The following is a 25,716-nucleotide window of genomic DNA, read 5'->3' as shown; positions in this document are numbered from 1 at the left end:
CCAAAGCACTAAAGTAGTTGTTCTGTTTTCATGATGGGCATAGTCAGATGGCCTCAACTGACTTTGCAGCCTTTTTGGAACAAGTTGCTCATTTGGCGCTGTCCATGTTCCTGCAGTACATGGAACATGCATGGGGAGTTGACACCTTCCCTGCTGCCCTGCACCAATTCATGCAACAGCTGCCTCATTTGCTGCCTCACTGTCCAAAACCTTTTAGGATTCTTTAAGGAGTTTCTGCTTTAGAATTGCTATGTAGATACAACCTTATAAAACTGAATTGTATGCTTTTAAAATAAAAAAACTTAAAATTTAATATTACTAAAAAATAAATAAATTGAAGAGCTGTAGTAGCCTGGCTGCATAAAACAACAAGGTCTCAGAGGAGCACTGTATTAAATTCAATGTACCCTATCAGATTCAGCTAGAGCCACTTTATTAATTATTACTGAAACACTCTGACCACATGTGCACAGTATTCAAATCATCAGTTAGGCTCCAATATTTTCTGGGCAAGCAGGGAGGAAGGCTAAGTTGATCCTCTGGAGGAACTGGAAACCAAATTTATGCAAATTCAGAAAATGTGGGCAGGTGAGGACTTGGTCTAACTCTTGTATGGAACCAGCCCTCCCCAAGACAATGTGTTGTCTACTATAACCTCAAAATGGGGCTTCCTGAGAAAGGATGGCTAGAAAAGGACTCACTTCTTGTTAGGTGAGATTCGGGTATCAGGTGAAGGTGATGGTAAAGGTAAATTACCCCTGGATGGTTCTCTCCAGTTGAATTTGACTTTGGGGTGTGGTACTCATCTCCACTTTCAGGCCAAGGGAGTCGGTGTTTGCCTGCAGACAGCTTTATGGGCCACGTGGCCATCATGTCTAAATCGCTTCTGGTGCATAGAGGACCGTGACGAGTGCCTGAGTGCACAGAAACGCTGTTTACCTTCCCGCAGCAGTGGTACCTATTTATCTACTCACACTTGTATGCTTTCAAACTTCTAGGTTTGGAGGATCTGGGACAGAGCAACAGAAGCTCGCCCGTAGTGTGGATTTGAACCACAGACTTTGTGATCAGCACACCATTGATGCTCAGTGGTTTAGGCCACAGCACCACCTGCATCCCTTTGGGTATCAACCCAACACGCACCCCTAGGTCCCACTGCTCCATGTTTATCCAACATTTTCATGGCAGGTCAGCATCCCCTGCAAGGAATTAAGGATTGGCAAATGCCTGAAGTGTGCCCTTAACTCAAGAATGCCACAGAATGCCTAATCTTTTTCTCCCCAGCCTCGTCACCTGCCTAGATGCAGCTGAAGCCAGCGGGACCACTTTCTGTCTACTTTCTGTAGCTCACATTCTCATCAGCTTTGTTCTTACTTCTTTCCTCTGGAGCAACAATAAAAAGCCACTGACAAACAGAATATCCTTCACTCAGTCTTACTTGCCTGCACCTGAAGGGATTGATTCAATGCCCCCATTCTTTTTCTGTGTGGATGCACTAACAGCTTTTGGGAGTAATTTGGAGCTGAAACTACAATGTCTCTTCCTCAAGCGGCCTTTGCACAAGGCCTGGTGCCTGCCACTGGTTCAGAGAAGACATCTGAAGGCAGCCCTGCATAGGGAGGTTTTTAATGTTTGATATTTGATTATGTTTCTGTAAATGCTTGAACCTACCCAGAGTAGCCAGGGTGACCTAGTCAGATGGGTGGGGTAAAAAAATTTAAAAAATATTATTGTTATTATTATTAAGAGGAAGAAATCTGAGAAGTGTCTATCAACAACTAATGAGACCTTAGAGAAATAATACAGACAATTCCAACAGCGAGCTTTGAATTTCAGTATGTCCCTCTTTATCTTTCTGGTGAACGAACAACTCCCATTCCCAGACCTCCCAGAACTATTTGTTCCCAAGTGTTCCCTCCGATATAAGCCCATTGCCTTTAAATCCCTCCAGGGAAGCCTCTATCTGCATCAATTCCCTTGTTGATCCATCTCTGCTCTGAGTCTCCTAATCTTTCTAGAATGCTGAAAGCACTCCTGAGCGCATGTCTCCTCTTGGCCCTGCTTTCTCCAGGTAAGATGGGGAACATTCAATAATCTTTAGAGGACACTGAAGAGAACTTGCTTCTTGGGAGGGAAGGGGAGTTAGGAGTGTAGATCAACATCATAGAGAGCAAGGACTGCTGGGTTACCAAGAGGAAATAGAGGAGAGTCAAGTCATGAGTTTATTTATTGTGATGTCATAGATATGCATACATAAATATATGAAGATTAATTATAGATATAGATATTCATAGATATACATATATATGGGTGGGTGTAAAATATATGCACACGCACACAAAGACACAGAGACTGGTAGGTGTGGAAATGGGGAGGGAGGGAGGATTCCAAAGGCAAGAGATTGCCAGATGAAAATGTTGGGCATGATTTCAAAGTGCAGTGAAAGTGCTAAGAAGGTGAACAATCTTTTCTTTAGAGGGGAGGGGGAGAAAATATGTCTTAGAAAACAGGATAGAATAATAATTGCTTTGCAATGGAGGGTAAAAGTTCCTCTGGAAAGGAAAGGGAAGAAGTCAAAGTATGGCCATAGCACGAAGAAATTAAATACATTTTACAAAGAAAGACGCCTTCAATTCTACGCCATGGAACAAATCACATAAACCCTCTGGTGATGTTCCATATTCCCTTCTAATACTTGTTGGTTATGGAAATCTCGGTTGCTGAATTTAAGAGATTTGACTGTTGTGATTTGACTGTCAGACAAGGATCCAGGAGACCAGGGTTCCAATTCCCACTCAACCATGAAGCTCACTGGACCAGGCATTATCCCTCTGCTTAACCTACCTCACAGGAATCTTGTAAGGATGAAATGGGGAGGGGGAAACCATGTGTACAACCTTGAGCTTCTTGGAGGAAGTGGCTGCAGATAAATAATTAAATTAGAAAAATTGGAAATTAAGGACTTCCGGGTTAGCGCCATCGGCTAATGGCGGATTCCCTCTGAGCTCTGGAGGGAATCAGCTCCGCCGGATTGGGTCTTGACCGCTGCGGCGTTGCGGGGACCCTCAAAAATCACAGGTGGTGAAGCCTGTGAACCTGGTGACTCGGCGGGCACCATTTGCGCCCCCTGACCTGTAAAGGAGCCTTTTTAAAGGCTTCAGAACGGGGGACTGGGTGAGCGGCGCGGTGCTGAGAGTCGACTGCTTCTCCTGCGGAGTGAAGCCGCATTGCCATGGTCGGAGAGCGCTGACTTCTTCTTGTGAGCTATTGGACTTTAAAGCAACAACCCGTGAGTAGTACGGAAATTGGAAAGAAAAATTTTTCTTTTGAATTAGGCACGATCGGGGAAGGCGCAAACAGGAAGTCCGCCTCCCCGTCTTGTAAATAATCTAAAGCAAGGACCTGCTAACTAAGGTCGAGAGAACCCTTTCTATTTTACTTGGTAAAAGACATTAATTTCACGATTTGGCAATATAAGAAATCTTACTGGAGGATAAAGAGCTAATTTTGGGAGCTGAAGTGCCACCCCCCTCGGACCCGGGAGTGCTCCGCGAGAGAGCCTGCTGATGAGGTATTTAAGAGTTTGACAGCTGTCAAATTAGCTGTCAAGACGGGAAAAGAGAACTTTGTTTTTGTTGCTTCTGCTGGCTATATTTGTTACAATTTGGTTACAATTTGTTGAAAACAAGGAAGAACTGTTACAAACTAACTTGATTTTTGGATTTGAACTGGAAAGAATACTAAGTTACCAAAATCCTTCTAGAGGGGGATTTGGGACATTACAAGAATGGCTGAAGGAGGAAAAATTCAAGCTAAATTGGACAGAGTTTTTGTTCTCTTGGGAAAGCTACAAGGCCAAATTGATGTTTTGGCTACAAATGTTGCAACTCTGAACTTAACAGTAAATAACATCACTGAATTTGATAAGGATTTGACTCAGGAAGCCCATGCAGCTGGACAAAAAGAGAAACTTGAGAGTTTTGAGAGTGTGGAGAAGGAGATATATGTTGTTCCTGAGGAAAAGAAAGGAGGAGCTGTAATTTTGCAGATGACAAAGGAGAGCCAGAGGCCTGACATGATGGCTACAAAGGAAAATAAGAAATTGATGTTGAAAATCTGGTCTGAATTGGAGATTGAAGAATGGAGAGATCTCCTTATGTGGAGATCTGAAGACCCAAGGATTACAAATTTGCTTAAGGTGGAAGTTGGAGCTTTGGGGACATTTGGACTTGAAAGGAGTAAGAAAAATGATTCGGGCTCCACTTTTAAGTATGGAGGTCTGGCTGGAAGAAACATGGATCCCGTTGGGCCAGAGCTTCTCCGAGATCTGGTGTTTAATATTAAGGACTATCAAAAAAACCGGCAGAGAGGAATTGAGAGCGAATTAAGAGCCTCGGACGTGAGATCTCCAGGCTGATAGTAGACTAAGACTGATGGACATTTGTTGGGGATTGAAACCGGGAAAGGGGGGTGGAGTTTGGGAATCCAAAGGGTGCATAATTACAATCTGTTTTGTTTTTACTTTACTTTGTTATTTGTATGAAAATTGGGGAATTCGTGAAAGGGAATTTGGGTCGACATTAGAAAAATGATTGAAGAATGAGTATTGATGTATAAGTATTGATGTTTAAGTTTGGATAAGGCAAAATTGGTTTTTTAAAATGAACTAAATAGAAAAAGGTTAAAATTAGGGATAAGAACTTGCTGAATTAACATTTTGAATTGGAATATAAGAAGGGGAGGTGTGGGGAAGTCAGGGAAATATGTTATAGAAAAATAAGGATTGTGAACGTTATGTGTTTTTAAACCTTTTTGTTTTTTCTTTTTTGATTCTTTTTTAATGTATTAAAGTTGAAAATTTCAATAAATATCTTTAAAAAAATAATAATTGGAAATTAAGAGCAAATGAAATTGATAGATTGGTTCATCCATAGTCTTGGATCCTGTCCTCATACTGGCCAACACAATGACTATGGGAAACACTAAACCAGGACCTCAGCACAGCAGCAACACTCTGGCTTACTGTGGATTCCAGCAACTGATAGAGGAAATATGCTACTTTTGATATTGGATATAGTACATAGTCATCATGCTTAGTAGCCCCTGAGGGTCATATTCTCCATCAATGTGTTGAACCTTCCTTTAAAGCCATTCAGATTGGTGGCCTTCACTACCTCTTGTAGAAAATTCCATGGTTTAATTGTGCCCAGATCTATGCTTGTGACCAAACAGTGGGAAGAAATTGTATTTAAGTAAAGTCTGAATAGGAGGAAAAGTGGGTCATGGGAAAGGGAGGGTTCACCTCCCCACTTCTTGGAAATAATTCAACTAGTGTTCTGGCCAATGGCTTCAAGAGTTTTAATTAATGAGTGTTTTACTCGTTTCATTTCAATTTATTCTATTAAAATGCTTCTTAAATTGAACCCATTTTAATTTAAAAGTTTTAAATCACTATCACCTCCTCCTCTGTGTCTCATTAAGCAAGTGGCATAACCAAATAATAATAATGTTGATTATAATAATGATCCATCTTTTGCTCCTAATCTCAGCATTACCTCTGAAGTGCAGATTTAACTTCAACAAGGCTGGATTGACCTATAATGGCTATGCTAAAACAACTTGTGAGTCTTTTCAAGATTCCTGTGAGGCCAGTGTTCTGCATACAAATATAAGTAAGATTTGCCTACCTTTTTGTCTTTTGCTGTTGGATTTGACCCAGGTTAAGATAGTTGAACTTTAAGGGTTCTACTAGCATACAGAAGTCTATGATGTAGCAACTCTCCTATGAAAAAAGTGAGGTGAGGAGGCTGTGGTACTTCAGTTGTAGATGAATTAGAACTCCCATCAGCCTCAGCTAGCTGGGCCACCAGTCAGGGATGATGGGAGATGCAGTCCAACAACATCTGGAGGATCACAGCTTTCCAGTCCTGAAGTAAGGAATGGCTGACATATGGAAATGGGGACTCTAACATCCCCTGATCACAAACAGTGGCTGAATTTGGGTGCTGATCTCCAAGCTTGGAAAACTTTAATGAGAAATCCCTGCTTACCCTTCTAAAAGTTTTGACGTTTTTAGGAAACATTATAAATCTTTCCCATTCTTTATTAAAATTCCAGTCTTCCTAATTGCTGATTCTTCCAGTCATTTTTGCCAATTCAGCATAATCCAAACCAATGAACTCCAGCTTAGCAGGTCCAACTCCCAAGCGACTGTGATCTACTCCCAATATAAAAAAAAACTGGCAGTGATCTACCCATTATCATTGGAGGGAGGAGGAGCGTCCGTGGGGTGGGAGGATTGCCCAAATTGTTGAGCATTTTTTTTAGGATGGAAGTGCCCAGAGTTTGGGGGGAGGATTGCACAGAATATTTTAGCTTTCCCCCCTTAACTTTTTGTACACGATAAGGATCCTGTGATCTATCAGGATCAGCCTGGGATCTACCGGAAGATCGCGATCTACTGGTTGGACATCCCTGATCTAGGACAATAAGCCTGGAATATAAACTGATTATCCTCTTTGCAAAAAAATGACATTAAAATTAAGAGTCATTTCACAGAGCTATAAAAAATAATCAAAAGCTCAGCAATCAGGATGGGGAATGAAGGTTCTTCACACTTTCAAGGATGTCTGCCCGGCGCAAGGGGCGCTCTCCTTCAGGGCACCCTGCCCACCTGACAGACATCTGCAGCGTGTTGGAGCCCTGGGGAGTTCCCCGCAGGGCTCCCCACGCTGCGGATAGCAGCCTGCTGCCCGGCGCGAGGGGCGCCCTGAAGCAGAGTGCCCCGCCCGCTGGACAGACATCGGCCAGCCCCACAAGCTCTGACATTTATTTATTGAATTTATTGAATTTAGGAACCACCCTGTACCTGGGTGTCTTTGGGCGGTTCACAGAAACTCTAGGATAGCTCATTGTTAAGAGCAGAAGAAAGACAGAATCTCTGTACAAAAATGGGGGACTAAGAGCCTATATTTTCAGAGAGGCTACAGCATAATCGATGGCATGAATACATTCCGAGAGATTAAAAGGAAAATAAAGTTCACACTCTCCCACCCCAGTTTGGGTAAAGGTCATTCATCTCAGAGACCAATGGTGACTTTGTCCCATGCTCAGCCCTGAACCCAGATTGTTTCTAGATCATGTTTTCATCCAAGAACACTTGCAGCTGCCCCAGCAAAACTGTAAGTTCCTAGGCTAGATTCCATTTACATAACACAGAGATATAAAAAGCGACAAAGACATGAACATGTTCACTTTACATTTGATATTGAAAGTTCCTGATCGCAACGTGGTGGCTGAAAATGGTCTGCAGTGCCCATCCTGCTTCTCCAAAGCTTGGTATTTTGAGTACAATATTCAATTTGAGGAATGGGAAAAAATGTGGAAAGAGAATATAAAATTTACGGCATGTACGTTATTGAAAGAGAATGTGATGAAAATGCTTTATAGATGGTACATGACACCTGTAAAACTAGCAAAGATGTACAAGGTTGATAACAAATGTTGGAAATGCAAAGATAAAGAAGGGACGTTCTTTCATCAGTGGTGGGAATGTAAGAAAGTGAAAAGCTTCTGGGAAATGATATATAATGAAATGAAAAAAAATGTTAAGATATACCTTTGTGAAAAAAACCCGAAGCTTTTCTTTTAGGTATTGTAGGAAAGGACGTAAGAAGAAAGGACTGTAAACTTTTCCAATATGCTGTAACGGCAGCCAGAATCTTATTGGCCCAGAAGTGGAAACAAGAGGAAATACCGACGATAGAAGAATGGAGATCAAAATTGATAGACTATGCGGAACTGGATAAATTAACTGGGAAAATTAGATTTTTTAAAAAAAGTATTGTTTATTAGAAATAATGGGAGTAGGGAGGAACAATGGCAATACGAAAGAAGGAAATGTGTACTAAAGTTATAAATATGGATGATTGTCAGAGAGGCTGAAGGAAGTCCAAAACAGTCATAATTTGTTGTGTTCGGGATAAAATGTATAACTGGATGAAAACTAATAAAATTTATCAAAAAAAAATAATGCGATCTATTTTGAACAAAGAGCAAAAATTATAGTTAATGATGTGGTATCAGAAGAAATAAGAATTGAGAAAGGAACCAGGCAAGGGTGCCCACTTTCCCCTCTGCTATTTATTTCAGTTCTGGAGGTTCTGCTAAATATGTTAAGGAAATAGGAGGAGATATAAGGCATTGTAGTAGGTGTCGGGATCTCCGCTCAGCCAAGCTGATAAAGCTCATCTTCCTCCGAGTCCTTCGGAATCGCCCTCCCAACAAATAATTAATGACCTGAGCCTTTGATGAGGCTTTCAGGCACTTTCCATTCAGCAGAGAATCCAGCACAGGGAAGTGATGAGATTTATGGCTATATGCTATGTTTTATTTCTAAGATACACAGACAGCAAAAAAATCCTCTCTCTATGAGAGCAGACAGCAACAGAACAAAGGAACAAGGGAAACAGGAAACCACTAACGTCACATCCTGTCTCCCGTGAGACTTCCAATAGCCTGGACTGTCTCTGGAATGTAAACAGAGTCCTGTGACTCCAAGCAGCTGCTCAGTAGCAAACAGAAACTAACGGTAGGATCCAAGCAATATAAATTAAAAGCCTTTGCTGATGACTTGGTGTTAACTTTACAGGACCCAGAAACCAGTGCAATAAAAAGCACTGGAATTGATACAGGAGTTCGGGCAGGTAGCAGGATTCAAACTAAATAAAAGCAAAACCAAAGGTGTTTTTTTTTGGGGGGGGCGGAATTAGATAATGAGGAAATAAAAATTCTCTTAGAAAAGATAGGCCTTTCTTACTGATATTCTTCATCAGTAATTAAAATGAATGTCCTACCCAGAATGTTATTCTTGTTCCAATCAATCCCAGTGATAAGAGGATTAAAACAATTTAAGGATTGGCAGAAGACACTAGCAAGATTTGTCTGGCAGGGCAAGAGGCCAAGAATAAAAATGAAGATTCTGGTTGATAAAAAAGAAAGAGGGGGCTTCGCTCTCCCAGACATGAAGATATACTATGAAGCATCATGCTTAACATGGATAAGGGACTGGATAAAATTGGAAAACACAGATCTCCTGGATTTAGAAGGATATGACAACAGGTACGGGTGGCACTCGTACCTGTGGTATGATAAAGTGAGAGTCCACAGGGGTTTTTTGAATCATATAATCAGGGGACCTTTATATGAAGTATGGGAGAGAAATAAGAGTTTGCTAGAAAGGAAAACCCCTTGGTGGATATCTCCAACAGAAGTATTAATCATAAAAAAACCCAATATGGAAGGAAGGAGCCACATATGAAGAGTTTCTTAGAAAAATGGACCAGGGTCTAAAATTAAAGAAGTATGGAAAACTGGAGAATTTACTGACTGGGTGGCTGCAATATCATCAAGTTAATGAGATACTGAAGGAAGACAAAAAGAGGTTGGGATTTGAGGACAAGAAATCAAAATTCCATATAGATATTATAGATGGGAAAGACAAATTGCTGTCAAAAACATATGACCTATTCCTGAATTAGTACGCTAAGGATGAGGAGGTAAAGGAAGCCATGATCAAATGGGCCATAGATTTTGGTTACAATATTGAATTGGAAGCGTGGCAGGAATTATGGAGTGAGAATTTAAAATTTACGGCATGCATGGCACTACAAGAGAATTTTGGAAAATGATTTTTAAGTGGCATCTTACGCCGGTAAAACTGGCAAAGATGTACAGAATGAAAAATAAGAAATGTTGGAAATGTGGAAAGGTAGATGGAGATCTCTACCACATGTGGTGGAAATGTGGAAAGGTGAAGGGCTTTGGGGATTTAATTTACAATGAGCTTAAAAAAATCTTTAAGTATACCTTTAAAAAAAAACCTGAAGCCTTTCTTTTGGGATTAGTGGGAAAGGAGGTTAAAAAGAAGGATAAGAATTTATTTTTGTATGCCATGACGGCAGCAAGGATTATGTTGGCCCAGAATTGGAAGACAAATGTAATACCAACTATTTCGGACTGGCAGGTTAAATTGATAAATTATGCGGAACTGGCTAGGTTATCAGGGAGAATACGAGATCAGAAAGATCAGAAGTTTTCTGAAAATTGGAGTAAATATTTGGTGTATATAAGAGATAATTGTAAATCTTTAAAGACACTGGCAGGGTTTGATTAACTTCAACAGCATATGGTTAATTAGATAAACGAATAAAATACGAGATGTAATGAAACTATGAGATACTTACTGAAGGGGGGGAGGAAGTCTGAAGCTCGGCAGAGCTAAAGGTTGTATATGAGATCTATTTGGACAACAAATGTACATAATTGAATTCTGGTTGAAAATCAATAAAAAATTAATATAAAAAAAGAAGAAAAGAAAAGATAGGCCTTGCTTTTGTGAAAAAAGTTAAGTATCTGTGTGTGAATTTATCAGTGAAAAATTTGATTTTATATAAAGATAATTATGAAAAATTATGGAATGAAATTAAGAGAGATCTTGAGATATGGTCAAATTTAAAACTTTCATTGATGGGCTGAATTTCGGTGGTTAAGATGAATGTATTGCCAAAGATGCTGTTTTTATTCCAAGCTTTACCAATCATTGATAATGTTAATTGTTTTAAAGAATGGCAGAAGGCACTGTCTAAATTTATCTGGCAGGGGGGAAAACCAAATGTATAATCTGTTGTTGGAGTGGCGTACAAAGGATGAACAAGTTAAATCAGTAATGATTGACTGGGCAAGAGATGTAGGACATAATATAATGTTGGAGGATTGGGAGAGGTTATGGAAGAAAGGGGTTAAGTTTACTGCATGTATGATGTTAAAAGAAAATATTATTAAAATCATGTATAGGTGGTACTTAACCCTAGTAAAACTAGCAAAGATTTATCATAACAGTGATAATCTCTGCTGGAACTGTAAAGAAAAAGAAGGCATCTTTTTCTATATGTGGTGGACCTACCTCAAGGTGAAAGACTTCTGGGAGAAGATTTTATAATGAATTGGGGAAAAACGTTGAGATATACATTTATTAAGAAACCAGAGGCCTTTCTTCTTGGGATAACAGGTCTGGAATTGCCCAAGAAAGGTGTTAAATTATTTTTATATGCCACGAGGGCTGCTCGAATTTTACTAGCTAAGAACTGGAAAATACAAGAATCACCAACTGTGGAAGATTGGCAGATGAAGATGATGGATTTCTTGGAGCTAGCTGACCTTACTGGAAGAATCCACGACCAAGAAGAAGAGGAATACCAAGAAAATTGGAAGAAATTTAAAGACTATTTGAATAAATATTGTAACATAAAAAATTAGAAATCACTTGAAAGTACCAAATAGGCCTAGGATTAAATTAGGATTTCTTAAATAAATGGGATTCAGAAAGTAAGAAAAATGAATAAGTTAGATTAAAAATTGGAAATATTTTGGTTTAAGAATGATATTGGGAAGCTGTTACATATAGATACATGGAAATTCAGAAGGGAGGGAATGGAGGAAGTCAACCAATATGTAAATAAGTATGGATCTTTAAAGGATTAAGTTTGCTCTTATTGTTTATTTCTTTTATGGTGGTGGATAAGATGTCTATTGTATTATTTTCTTTTTTTGATGCATTTTCTATTAGTTCTTTCTTTCTTTCTTTCTTTCTTTCTTTTTGTGCTATTTGTTCTGTTATGTGGCATAATTGTGGAAAACTTAATAAAAAAAATTAATAAAAAAATAAATAACCTACCTCACAGGAATCTTCTGGGGATAAAATTGGGAGGGGAGAACCATGTACACAGACTCCGTGGGTCAAAGGATTTATGACCCACAAACTTTAACAGGTTATGGGGGGCAGTAACACGCTAATGGCTGAGTGTCCTGAGGTGATTGATGGCCCTGGAATCAAGGCACAGCCCATGACAGCTTAATGAATTAAGTGTCCATTCTGGCCAAATTGGGACTGTTGAAGGGTATACATTCAAATCAGCTTGAAAATAATTTTGCCTCCAGGGTGAATGTACTCTTCAACTGTAAGGAGAATATTAGAACATTTACAACTCAGAATGGTCAGAGTTGGAGGCCATAGGATTGGCGTAAGAGTCCATTGCCTTTTAAATATGACTTTTTGTATGCTGTGTTTTAAAAAGGTTAAGGTACCTGAACATACAAAGATTGTTAGGCCCAGCCACTCTCTTCCACCACCTGTTCTAACTTTTTTCTCATTTCACTTAGTTGAGAGATGTGTCCTCTTGTATTGGGGATAGATGACATACATTCAAAAACTGTCAAACCTCTGTTTGCCTTCTGTTTTACATTAAAAACAAAACTCTGGTGCTTTATAACAGCATATACCATACTTCCCCATTCCAAACTAATGATTTGAAAGATGCACATTTTAGAACCAACTTTTTATTTCACACAATCCTTTATATTTATCATAATAAGTATAATGACACACTATAATACAGCACACTTTTCTCTGTGTCCTGCATCCCATCTCCCTCCATCAACAGCAAAAAAGGAAGAGACACGGATCCTGAGGGCTGACTCTCACCACTAGGCTTCCAACTCCCCAACTGCCCCATTGCTGTGAATTCTTGAATTCACAAGGAGGAGATTTATGCTGAACCATAATTACCCATCAGTGTGAGGCTGGTATAGCGGGAAATGAGGATATTGCTCTGTGTCCAAGAGCAGTGGAAAGAGAAGAAGGAAATAGGCAAAAAGCTGTCCCTCACCCATTTAAACACAAGGTTAACATGCTGGATCAGGACAATCACCCATCTAGTCCAGCATCCCAACCGATCCCTGTTGAAAGCCTACAAGCTGGACAAGACTGTGACAATATTCTGTTCATCAAAAATCCCCAGCACCAATTATTCAAAGGCAAAACTTCTTTTGACAGTGGAAGTAGAACATAGGCATTGTGGGAAAACATGCCCTCTCTGAATTTATCTAATCCTCTTTTTAAGTCATCTGAGTTGGTGACCATCACTGCAGCCTATTAGAGTTGCCATATCTTGAAGAGCAAAACAAGCACAGCCAGAGCTGCTGTTAGCCTTCCAGACAGCGAAAGAGGCATAAGGGCCCAGGTTCACGGGGCCGCTACTGCCACCCGCACAGTGGGAGTGGCCTACCACCCTCCTGTTATGATAGTCCTGTACCCATGGACATCTGAACAGCCACTCCAAGAAGGATTCTTCTGTACTTCAGGGCTCTTCTTATCTTTTGGAAATGAAGAATGGGATTTGAAGCAGGTATAAACAACTAGCTGGGTTCTATTCAAGACAATGAGGCTAAGGACAGTCCTCAGCAAACAGATGAGCTGAGTCAAAGTATTCCACCCCCCCCCCAATGATCTGACAATTAGAACAAGGAGGGGCAAAGTTCCATAATATGATTTAATTAGTTCTCAGTAATTATCTTGGAGTCATTCAGTGCATAGCAGTGTGTCCCTGCCACCTTTCAACAGTCCTGAGCTATGCCAGCTGAGCAGTCACCTGAGCTGTACCTTGAGGCTTTTATTGCACTTTGATCAGTATTTTGCTCCTTCCAACTCAGTAAGACTCCCACATCAAGTAAGAGCAAAGACCGAGGAACAGGCTCAGAATATACTTTTATTCATCAAGGACCCAGCAACTTCTCATAGACCTTGGATGTGATAGTATTAGCAGCTTGTGCACATGGCTGTAGCAAATGAGGGCTACAATCAGGCACTGAAGAATATGGTTGGCGGTCACAGCCATTGCGGGAAGATATTTAAAAATATTATCACAAGCACTTAGTGTTTGCAGCAGAACAACCAAAGAAACAAATTACAGTATTTGTTCTGCTTTAATGATGGACATAGTTATATGGCCTCAATGGACTTTTCAGCCTCCTTACAACACGTTGCTCGCTTGGAGCTGTCCATTGTCCTGCAGTATCCCTACCAGGGGGAATCGACACCTTCCCTGCTGCCCTGCACCAATACATATGACAGCTGCCTCTTTTGCTAAGAGACAATGGCCTGTATTCTCACTATCCACAACCTTTTAGGATTCTTTAAGGAGTTTCTGCTTTATAATTGCTATATAGATACAGGTTTATAAAACTGAGTGGCATGCTGTTAAAATAATAATAATTTTAGAATCCAGATTACTAAAACATTTTTTAAAAAAATGAAGAGCTGTAGTTGCCTGACTGCATAAAACAACAATGTCCCAGAGGAGCAGATTGTAGGACAGAGAAATAATTGTGTATGGTACAAGTGGATTTTATAGAGTCCAGAGGTGGATGTACTTCTACACCCCTTGCTTTAGGAGACTGGGCATAAAGAGAGGAGACAAAAACATACTGTATCAGATGAAAAACTCTGAACCACACAGGTAGGAAAGACCACATGTGCACAGTATGCAAATCATCTGTTAGACTCCAATGCTTTTTGGGAAGCCTGCCCTGCAAGGAGGACAGGTAAGTTAATCTTCTGGAGGAACTGCAAACCAAATTTGGACAAATTCAGAAAATGTGGGCAGGTGAGGATTTTTTCTAACTCTTGTACGGAAGCAGCGTTCCCCCCCTCCCACGACTGCCAGCCACCAAATGTGGCTTCCTGAGAAAGGATGGGGAGAAAAGGACTCACTTCTTGTTAGGTGAGCTTTGTGTATCAGGTAAAGGTAAAGGTAAATGACCCCTAAATGCGTAAGTCTAGTTTAATTTCCTTTGGGGTGTGACACTCATCTAACTGGGTCACCCCAGTCACTCTTTGCCTATTTGACTCTCAGTTGCTTTCTTGAGTACCTCCACCATTTAAATTGTAAATGATATCAAAAAAGTAACCAGAAGGGTCTATCAGCAACTAATGAGATCATAACTAATGAGCTTTGCATTTCAGTATCTCCCTCTTTATCTTTGTAGTGGGGAAAAAACCTCCCATTCCCAGAACTTCCTGAACTATTTGTTCCCAAGTGTTCCCTGCAATATGAGCCCATTGCCTTTAAATTCCTCCAGGGAAGCCTCTACCTGCATCAATTCCCTTGTTGATCCATCCCTGCTCTGAGTCTCCTAATTTTTCTAGAATGCTGAAGGCACTCCTGAGCGCATGCCTCCTCTTGGCCCCACTTTCTGCAGGTAAGATGGGGAACATCTGATGATCTTTAGAGGACACTGAAGAGAACTTGCTTCTTGAGAGGAAAGGGGAATTAGGAGTGTAGATCAACACCATAAAGAGAAAGGACTGCTGGGTTACCAAGAGAAAGCAGGGGAGAGTCAAGTCAAGAGATAAACTTAAAAATACCAAACTATTGGACTTAGAGGGTTTTGATGCTAGATTTGGGTGGCACGCGCATCTATGGCAAGGGAAGAAATTGGGCTACAAATCGTTCGAAAGCCACATCTTCCGGAAATCATTAATGGAAGTGTGGGACAGATATAAGAACATATTAGAAATGGGAGTCCCACACTGGTTATCCCCATTAGAGATTATGGGAGTTAAGAAAATTAATATGAGAAATAACTGGATTACCTATGGAGATTTGGTGGTAAAAGAAGATGGGAAATGGAGACTGAAACCATATGAGCAAGTAAAAGAACATGTATCTGATTGGCTGCACTACTATCAGATAAGTAATATGTTTAAAAAGGATATGAAAGAAAGAGGGTATAAAGAAAAAGATTCGAAATTCCAAACAGAAATTGTTAATAACGATTGTAAGACAATTTCAAAAATGTACAAAATTCTATTGGAATGGCACACGATGGATGAGGAAGTTAAAGCAGTAATGATTCATTGGGCCAGAGATTTAGGGTATAACATAGATTTGGAGGATTGGCAAAAAATATGGAATGAAAACTTGAAGTTTACAGCATGCACTACGCTGAAAGAGAACACCATGAAGATGGTATATAGATGGTATATGACCCCAGCTAAATTAGCAAAAATGTATAAAATTTGTAATAAATGTTGGAAATGCGGGGAGAAGGAGGGTACATTTATACATATGTGGTGGGAGTGCAAAAAAGTGAAGGCATTCTGGGAATTGATTTATAATGAGTTAAAGAAAATGCTGAAATACAGCTTTGTAAAGAAACCAGAGACCTTCCTATTGGGAATAACTAAAAATGATATAAATAGGAGGGATCGTAAACTCTTCCAATACGCAATAACAGCTGCGAGAATATTGCTGGCCCAAAGGTGGAAGCAGGAGGAACTTCCAAATATGGAAGAATGGAGAGAAAAATTAACAAGCTTTGCAGAACTTGATAAATTAACTGGGAAAATCAGACTTCAGAGAGATCATAAGTTTTTAGAGGACTGGGGAAAATTTAGAGATTATTTGAAAACTGTATGTGAGGAAAATACAACGCTAGTGTGTTTCAAAGAAGCTTTGTGAAAAAAATAGGGAATATTGCAAAAATGTGGAAGAGGATGGAAAAATGTATTAAAATGGTGATACTATAATTAAGGAATGTGTAGATAGGAATTTAAGTATGGATGATTGTCAGAGGAGTTGAGGGAGGTCCAATAAGTTAAAATATGTGATGTCAAAAATTGTATGATTTGAGATATTATGGAAAATTTCTTTTTTTCTTCTTTTAATAAATATTACTTAAAAGGGAAAAAAAAAGTCAAGAGATAAACTATGTCATGTAGCAAAATAATGAAATATCCCACTCTAACATGGAAGCTGCATTTCAGCAATACACACAAAATGTGGATCTCTCTCCCTCTCTCTCTCTCTCTCTCTCTCTCTCTCTCTCTGGGTGAGGGTGTGTGGAGTGGGTGTGGGTGTGGGTGGGTGAGGGTAGGGAAACCGAGGGGGGGATTTGCAAAGGCAAGAGATTGCCAGATGAAAATGTTGGGCATGATTTCAAAGTGCAGGGAAAGTGCTAAGAAGGTGAATAAGCTTTTCTTTAGTGGGAGAGGTGGAGAAAATATGGCTTAAAAATAGGATAGAATAATAATTCCATTGGAACGGAGAGTAAAAGTTGCTTAGGAAAGGAAGGGGAAGAAAACAAAGTATGGCCATTGCAGGAAGAAATTAAATAAATTTTACAAAGAAAGAAACCTTCAAGTCTACTCCTTGGAACAGATCACATCAACCCACTAGTGAGGATCCAGATTCACTACTACTACTTGTGGAAATGTGGGGAGCTGAATGTGATTTGAGTGTCAGACAAGGATGCAGGAGGCTAGGCTTCACTCAGCCACGAAGCTCACTGGGGATCCCTCAGCTTAACCTACCTCACAGGAATCTTCTGAGAATAAAATGGGGAGGAGAAAACCATGTACACTACCTTGAGCTTCTTAGAGGAAGTGGCTGCAGATAAATAAATGAATTAGAAAAAATAAGAAATTGACAGCAAGTGAAATTGATAGATAGGTTCATCCCTAGTCCACGATCCTGTCATAACACTGGCCAACCCAGTGACTAAGGGAAGCACACAATCAGGACCATACCACAGCAACACTCTGGCTTACTGTGGGTTCCAGCAACTGTTATTTGAAATATGCTACTTTTGATATTGGAGGTAATACATAGCCGTCATGCTTAGTAGCCTTAGTAGTCTTATTCTCCATCAATTTATCTAATCCTCTTTAAAAGTCATTGAAATTGGGGGCATTCAGTGCCTCTTGTAGAAAATGTCATAGTTTAATTGTGCTCAGATCTAAGCTTGTGACAAAACAGTGGGAATAAAATGTATTTAAGTGAGAGTCTGGATGGGAGGAAAAGTTGGCTGTGGGAAAGGGAAGGTACACCCCACTTCTTGGAAATAAGTAAACCAGTGTTCTGAACAATGGCTACAAGAGTTTTAATTAATGAGTGTTTTACTCATTTCATTTCATTCTCTTCTATTAAAATGCTTATTAAATTGAACACTTTTTAATTTAAAAGTTTAATTCACGAACACCTCCTCCTCTGTACCTCATTAAGCAAACAGCAAAACAAAACAATGATGATGATGATGATGATAATTCATGAATCTTTTCCTCCTGTCCTCAGCGGGACGTCTGGAGTGCAAATATAAGTTTAACGGGACTGGAATGACATCTAAAGACAATGCAGATAGACCTTGTAATAATAATGTTATGTATACCTGTTCTGCCAGTGTTCTGCGTACAAATATAGGTAAGATTTGCCGGTCTTTTTGTCTTCTGCTGTTGGATTTGACCCAGGTTAAATATAGGTGAACTTTAAGGGTTCTACTAGCATATAGAAGTCTATTCTGGAACAACTCACCTATGAAATATGAAAATGGGGAATCTAACATCACCTGATCACAAGCAGTGGCTGAATTTGGTGCTGATCGCCAAGCTTGGAGAACTTGATTTGCATCAACCAGAAATCCCTATTGAGCCAAACCAATGAACTCCAGTTTAGTTTTGGTTATCAAACTAGGACAAGAAACCTGGAATATAAGCTGAATATCCCTTTTGCCGTAAATGACATTAAAATTGAGAATCCTTTCCCAGATGTATAAAATCTATTCAAAAGCTGAGCAACCAGAATGGGAGATGAAGGTGCTTCACACTTTTATGGCTCCTTGAGCGGGGCCTCAAGTAATTTTGAAATAATTCTCAGTGATGAAATGATGAGGAAGGAACCAACATGAAGGAAGTATTCCTGTAGTTTACCTCTTAAAAAGGGTTTCAGTTACCCAGCTTGGTTCAGAGTGGGTCCCTCCACCTGGATGGTCTTTGGTTCCTACTTCAACCATTGGTTAAGGTTGATTTGATCCCTTTGCTTGTTCCTGATTCACCCATCCCTTCTACCCAGGAGGGTGTGGGTGCCATTTTGTGGTTCATCTCAGTGCCAAAATGCCTTGGGGCAATCCTGGGTGGGATGGTGCTTGCTTGACCATCTCTTCCAACATCACTGCTACATTCTTGGAGGGAGAGCGGTAAAGGGGTAGTAAGGTCGGTGCAATGCAAGTGTCTTGCCAAGTGTCTTGTGTTCAACAACAGGAGTTCAGGGAAGCATGTCCCGAACCTGCAAACTGTTAGGATCGACTATAAGAGAGAGTGCAGTGTATGGCAGACGTATTGTCAGATGTATAGAAAAAGACCTGATTCTTCATGCAACAAATTTCACCTAAAATGAAGTTCTGCATAAATTCCAAATTTAATGTATTTTGCAAATTATTTGTGAACATACACTGATTTATTGAAATCTAACTATTAACTTTTGATATGGTTCTTTTTTTATCTTTTATGTATTATAACTGAGAAACATTTTGATTTCTCTTTCCTATTATGATATAGCAGTGCACACATATTTAAATAAGTAAACAGCACCTCACTTTAGATCGCCAAATTGAATAATACTTTACATATTGTTACTTTGAAAAGGTCCTCATTCAGGCAACACAGAAAATTGGAACCATTATAATGAATGTGCTTTAGGAGCAATAGACCACATCCCCCCCCCCCCCCAGATCCTGATAGTTCTTTCAAATTCTTTTTCATAGATAAACGTGAAGTGCAAATTGAGAATACTTGTTTGTCATCCAGATATTGTTTCTCAGGCGATTACAGCTTCACTGCAGCGGATGGTAAATTCTTTGAGATGAAGATGCAATGCTGCAACACTGACCTGTGTAACAATGAAACTCTCAGCCGTAAGTTTCTGCATCATTGTAGAATCATTAACATGTTAGGGCTGTGCACTGGGTTTCTCCAAGGCTTGGATCCTTAGTCAATCAGCAGTACTCAGAGGACCTGTGCCTCGTTCAAATGGGGTGAGACAGCCCCAGGTGGCTACAGGTTGGGTTGAGCAGCTCAGGACTATCAGGGGCTCTCAAGGTATGGAGAATAAGGCAGGACGGAGAGGCAGGCATGAGGAGAAAACTGTGAAAAAGAGGACCTATTAGGCAGCCTTGTCTCTGCCTGAGAAGGGATGGGTTGCCTTTCCAGCCACGCCTCTCCTTCTTCCTGTCGCTGGAAGCAGCACCATGAAGGATCAGATATATAATTGGATACCTAAGCTCCTGAACAGCTCATAAATAGCTTATGGTCCCTTCAAGTTCACTTTCAATTGGATGTGTCAAACATGGACCTTACAACCCACCTATCTTATCCAAGTGCCCTCCTGAATCACCCTTCAGCTAGTTCTTCTCTTTCTTTTAATTGGCAAGCACTACCTAAGTCACCAGTTATAATGGTGCAAAGATAAGACCCTACCTTACAGCATTCTCTGAAATCTATTTCATGAATTTCATGAATTTATGTACCACCCTGTACTTGGGTGTCTCAGGGCGGTTCACAGAAACTCTCGGATAGCTCATTGCTGAAGAGCAGAAGAGAGACAGAATCTCTGTACAAAAATGGGGGACTAAGAGCCTATATTTTCAGAGAGGCTACACCATAATCGATGGCATGGATACATTCAGAGAGATTAAAAGGAAAATAAAGGTCACACTCTTCCACCCCACTTTGGGTAAAGGTCATTCATCTCAGAGACCAATGGTGACTTTGTCCCATGCTCAGCCCTGAACCCAGATTGCTTCTAGAGCATGTTTTCATCCAAGAACACTTGCAGCTGCCCCAGTAAAACTGTAATTTCCTAGGGTGGATTCCATTTATATAACACAGAGATACAAAAACAGACAAAGACGTTAACATACTTTACTTTTGATCTTGGAAGTTCCTGATCGCAACATGCTGGCTGAAAATGGTCTGCAGTGCCCATCCTGCTTCTCCAAAGGAGAGAAAAAGTGTAAAAGTGAGAAGACCATCAACTGCCTTGAGAATGAGACCCAATGTGTTGATTTTAAAGGAGCTCTTTTTCAAGGTAACATTGCTGTTCAGTCAGGGGGAAAGGCCTAGCCATTGGCTGGGTCACGCAGACTCTGTCCTGATCTCCTTCTCTCCCTTCCTTCCTCTCTTTTTCCATTGCACGTTGCTGGAAAGTGAGAGGGATCATATCTCTTACTAGCTCCACTCTGCACTTTTCCTTAGTGTTTTGCCTGCCTGGACTTTGCCCTTTAACTTTCATAATGCCACTTGTCTAGAAGCAGGATTCAGATTGGGATGTTTATATTAAATACTCTTCTGAACCAATGGGGAAAGTGCATTCATTGCTCCACCCCAGTTGCATCTGGATCTTTCCACCACTGGGATGCAGTCCAGGACAAAATGTGTGCCTCTTTCTCAAAAAGCATATTTATTATGTAAAAGAAATGTAATTAAACTTCCTTAAATTCTGTGACCATGAGCAGTATCTGGCTATCTCAGACCATTAGTGCAATGATTTATAGTTGTGTAACAGAATTTCCACTCTCTTCTGCCTGTAGGTGTTCTTTATCCTCCTAAAAGCTGCTCCAAAGATTTAGCTGTCCTAATTTAACTTTATTCGTAAAAATCCAGCCTTACACGCACACCTCCCTATAAACAGCGTTTTTGTTTTTTTTGTTTTTTCAAAAAAATAATAATTTCACAAATGCTCACAAATGAACAACATAAACAGAAAACAAACAATACAAATGAATTCTTGTCTTATCCTTATTTTTTCTAAACATTGTTAGGTGAGCTTCCCCAAGTCCCCCCATCTTATTTTCATTTTAGCTCATCTTTAGCTGTTTACATATATCATATTTTTAAACTATTTTTTATCACACTTACTTTTACCATAAAAATCTTCACATTTTATCCCTTACAAGTAATACTATTTTAAAATACACTATCTTCTACTTCTAACCCTACAGCCTATCTCCACTTCCAAAGCTATTCTAATATTTAAATATTAACATTTTTTTTCAAATATTCTTTAAACTTCTTCCAGTCTTCTTCCACCATCTCTTCTCTCTGGTCTTGGAGTTTCCCAGTCAGTTCGGCAGTCATCTTCATTTGTCATTCTTCGATAGTTGGTAAATTTTGTTTCTTGCAATTCCTTGCTAGTAATATTCTCACAGCTGTTGTAGCATACAGAAAAAAAGTAACATCCTTTTTGGGGATTTCACCCCCCACTATACCAAGTAAAAAGGCTTCTGGTTTCTTAATAAATGTGTTTTTCAACACTTTTTACAGTTCATTATAAATCCTTTTGTAAAAAACAAAAGGTCTTTTACCTTGGGGCACATCCACCACATGTGGTAAAAGGTTCCTTCTTTTTCCTTAAATTTCCAGCATTTATTACCATGAGTATGATACATTTTTGCTAACTTCACTGGTGTAAAGTAACATCTGTACATCATTGTCATCAAATTTTCTCTTAATACACCACATGGTGTAAATTTGATTCCTTTTTTCCACAATTTATCCCAGTCCTCCATCATAATGTAGTGCCCCACATCCCTAGCCCATTCAATCATTACAGATTTCACTTGTTCATCTTTCGTATGCTATTCCAGCAATAAATTATACATCTTGGATAAGTTTTTCATTTTTGTGTTTAATAATTCCATTTCCAATTTGGATTTCTCTTTTTGGAAACCAATTTTCTTATCCAATAATAATAATATTTTATTTATACCCCGCCCATCTGGCTTCCAAAAAAACACTAAAATACTATAACCTATTAAACATCAAAAGCTTCCCTAAACAGGGCTCCCTTCAGATGTCTTCTAAAAGTTTGGTAGTTGTTTTTCCTCTTTGACATCTGGTGGGAGTACATTCCACAGGGCGGGTGCCACTACCGATAAGGCCCTCTGCCTGGTTCCCCGTAACCTCACTTCTCGCAGCAAGGGAACCGCCAGAAGGCCCTCGGAGCTGGACCTCAGTGTCCGGGTAGAACGATGGGGGTGGAGACAACAATTTTGAATTGAACCTGAATCCTGGAATTGAAGCATCTCCACCTCCATCATTCTGCCTGGACACTGAGGACCAGCGCTAAGGGCCTTCTGGCGGTTCCCTCACTGTGAGAAGCCAAGTTACAGGGAACCAGGCAGAGGGCCTTCTCGGTAGTGGCGCCCGCCCTGTGGAATCTGAAGGCAGCCCTGTTTAGGGAAGCTTTTAATGTTTGATGTATCACAGTATTTTAATATTCTTTTGGAAGCCGCCCAGAGTGGCTGGGGAAACCCAGCCAGATGGGCGGGGTATAAATAATAAATTATTATTATTATTATTATTATTATTATTATTATTATTATTATTATAGTCCTTTAGGGTCTTCTGAGCTTTATTAACAATCAAATCATTTCTGAGTAAAGCATCATTCATCCACCATCTAAAAGAACCCTGTAGAGACAATTTTAACTCTGTTAACACAGCATTATGATCGGAACAAGTCCTTGGGCTGATCTCAGATTTAGTCACTCTTGGGGTCAAGTCTTTAGTTAGCCATATATAATCCAGGTGGCTAGATGATAGATTTGCTTCTTTAAAAAATGTAAAATCTTTCTCCATTGGATTCCTCAATCTCCAAATATCCACCAGGTTAAAATTGTCCACCATCTCAAAAAACCGTCTTTGGTAGCCTCCCATCATTGGTAAGTTTTTGCCTTTGAGTTCTATCCATCATTGTTGAGACTACCCCATTCAAATCCCCCATCAAGACAATTTTCTAATCCAGGTAGTCCATAAGAATAGCTTGTAATTTTTAAAAAAATTCCAACTTGCCCTCATTTGGTGCATAGATTCCAAGCATCAAGAGTTTTTCGCCTTGTACTGTCAATTCCACTGCAACATATCTTCCATCTTCATCCTTAAAAATCATTTTGAGACTGAATTTCTCTTTAACATAAATTACAACACCTCTTTTTTAAACCTTATCTGAGGTCGACCCTCCTCTCCTGACTGCAGCCATGTTGCGTGGCACCAGAAGCAGAGCTCGGAGGAGGCAGGCCCTGGGAGGGCAGCGGAAGGGGTGGGCTGTGAGAGCGGCTGGGCAGGAGAGGCGGCGGTGTGAGGAGGGTCGGGCCACCTGCGGTCCCTCCTCCTGGCTGTTCGTTCCCGTGTTTCCCGGCGGAGGAAGGTTCAGAGCATGGAGATTGATGAACTTCCGTCAGAGGATGGGATGGATTGGTGTGGGATTATACTTAATAGCAAGTGCGGCAGCATTTTACTATGTCTTTGAAATCAATGAGACTTACAACAGACTAGCACTGGAGCATATCCAGCAACCTCCTGAACCTTATCTGAGGAGATAAATTCCTGGCCTAATATTTTATTTTGCAGAATTTGCCTGTAGGTTCTTATTACATGAGTTTCTTTAAACATATCACATTTAAATTCTGTTTTATCAGCACATGTTGAATTTTATTTCTTTTAGGCCGTGAATTAAGTCCATTAACATTCCAAGATAAAATTCTTGTTAAAATTCATGTTATCTCAGTCCAAATCTGGAGGTCCGATCCCTGCCCCAAGTCCTAATCCTGATCCCGAACCTGCACCTGTGGCTGATCCAACTCCTGCTCCTGTGTCAAATCCAAAATCACTAGCGTTCTTTTCCAAAAATCTTCTCTTTTCTTCAATTGACCTGATTTGATGTTTCCTTTGCTGATATTTAAATGAATGGCCTTGTGGAAATTCCCATCCCAGCTCCTTATGTGGATACATCACACTGTTGACTCATGCCAGGATCACACACTCAAGGCTCACAAACAAGGGAGGGAGTGTTGTTTTCAAATATTGTTGTGTAGCCATAGCATTTGCCTTTTAACAGGCCCAGGAGATGGCAGGGATAGAATGCCTTGCATTTTAATGCAAATCAACTGACCACAAGAATTTGATTTTGTTAACATAGTTAATTAGGACAGTATTCAGAACCTCTAATTTCATTATATTTTATAAATAGAACCTGTTTATTAATAAACTTCATGTCTTGAGACTCCTTTGGGTATGATGCCAATTTTGATTTACATCTGAATAATTTTTTACCCGAATTCCTAATGTTGAAAATTTTGTATATTCATGTTCTGATGAAATGATAATATTCAGATTTCTTAAATATACACTTTTTAAAATTAATGTGTTAAAATTCTCATTCACCATCACAGGCACCATCTCCTATTCCCTGGGTAAAGGACTAAAGTCAATATTTGTTTTCCTTTACCCCCTAGGTTTCATACAGCACCGCAGATTCACTTTCCAAGGTTGTGCAACAACAAATTTTTGTGCCATCCAGAAAAATGGAAGAGGTTTTATTGCAACTAAGAGAATACTTCTTTTAGTTTACAAAGAAAGCTGTTATAATGCTTCACGAATCTCACACCAGCCTGAACAGGAAGGGTAAATGGGACAGTGTACACCTCCTCCTTGTGTATTCCAAAATCCATGGCAATGAAGGGGAATTGGAGGCCTAGTGGTGAAATCCAGGACTCAGTATCTCTGTTTCTTTCTTGCTTGCTTTTGGTGGAGGTAAAGGGAAACAAGAGCAGAGAAAAGGGGGTCAGAATGTGGGAGTTGTGAATTCTAAATACAAAGAACTATATAGTGTATCATTAAAAAATAGTTAAGTTTTCATTATGATCATTATAATGCAAAATAAATGGTTATGGAAAATAAAATGCTGGTTCTCAGATCTGTTTCTTTCGGATACAAATGCAATTATTATTGATTGCTTTAGCTGAAGAGTTCTCAAAAATAAAATACATAAAATTGGATAAAAACAAAATAATATACATTGCACAGCTAAAATCATTATTGTAATGAGAAAATTTGTTAGATAAGAGGTTTCTCCTCTGAAGAATTTAACTTTCTTTCAGCCAGAGTTCACTGGAGCTCAGCTCTGGCCCCTCTCATGTGGGTGCCATTGCCATTCTAGGAGAACAAGAAAGAAGTTCATGGTGAGCTCTAACAGCTCTTTTTCTAGA

The 25,716-nt window shown here is 39.8% G+C and overlaps 1 protein-coding gene across 1 annotated transcript; it reads left to right on the top strand.

Moving 5' to 3' along the window:
- Window positions 1-661: 661 nt before the first annotated feature.
- LOC128419175 (phospholipase A2 inhibitor and Ly6/PLAUR domain-containing protein-like) lies at window positions 662-25,136 on the top strand. The gene is made up of 6 exons (XM_053399588.1): window positions 662-711; window positions 2,019-2,071; window positions 5,550-5,672; window positions 19,435-19,584; window positions 20,610-20,756; window positions 24,964-25,136. The coding sequence occupies exons 1-6, from the start codon at window positions 662-664 to the stop codon at window positions 25,134-25,136; spliced, it is 696 nt and encodes a 231-aa protein (XP_053255563.1).
- The last annotated feature ends 580 nt before the right edge of the window (window positions 25,137-25,716 follow it).

This window comes from Podarcis raffonei, chromosome 8, assembly GCF_027172205.1.
Source record: "Podarcis raffonei isolate rPodRaf1 chromosome 8, rPodRaf1.pri, whole genome shotgun sequence".
NCBI lineage: Eukaryota > Metazoa > Chordata > Lepidosauria > Squamata > Lacertidae > Podarcis > Podarcis raffonei.
This window is presented reverse-complemented; position numbering and strand designations above follow the sequence as displayed.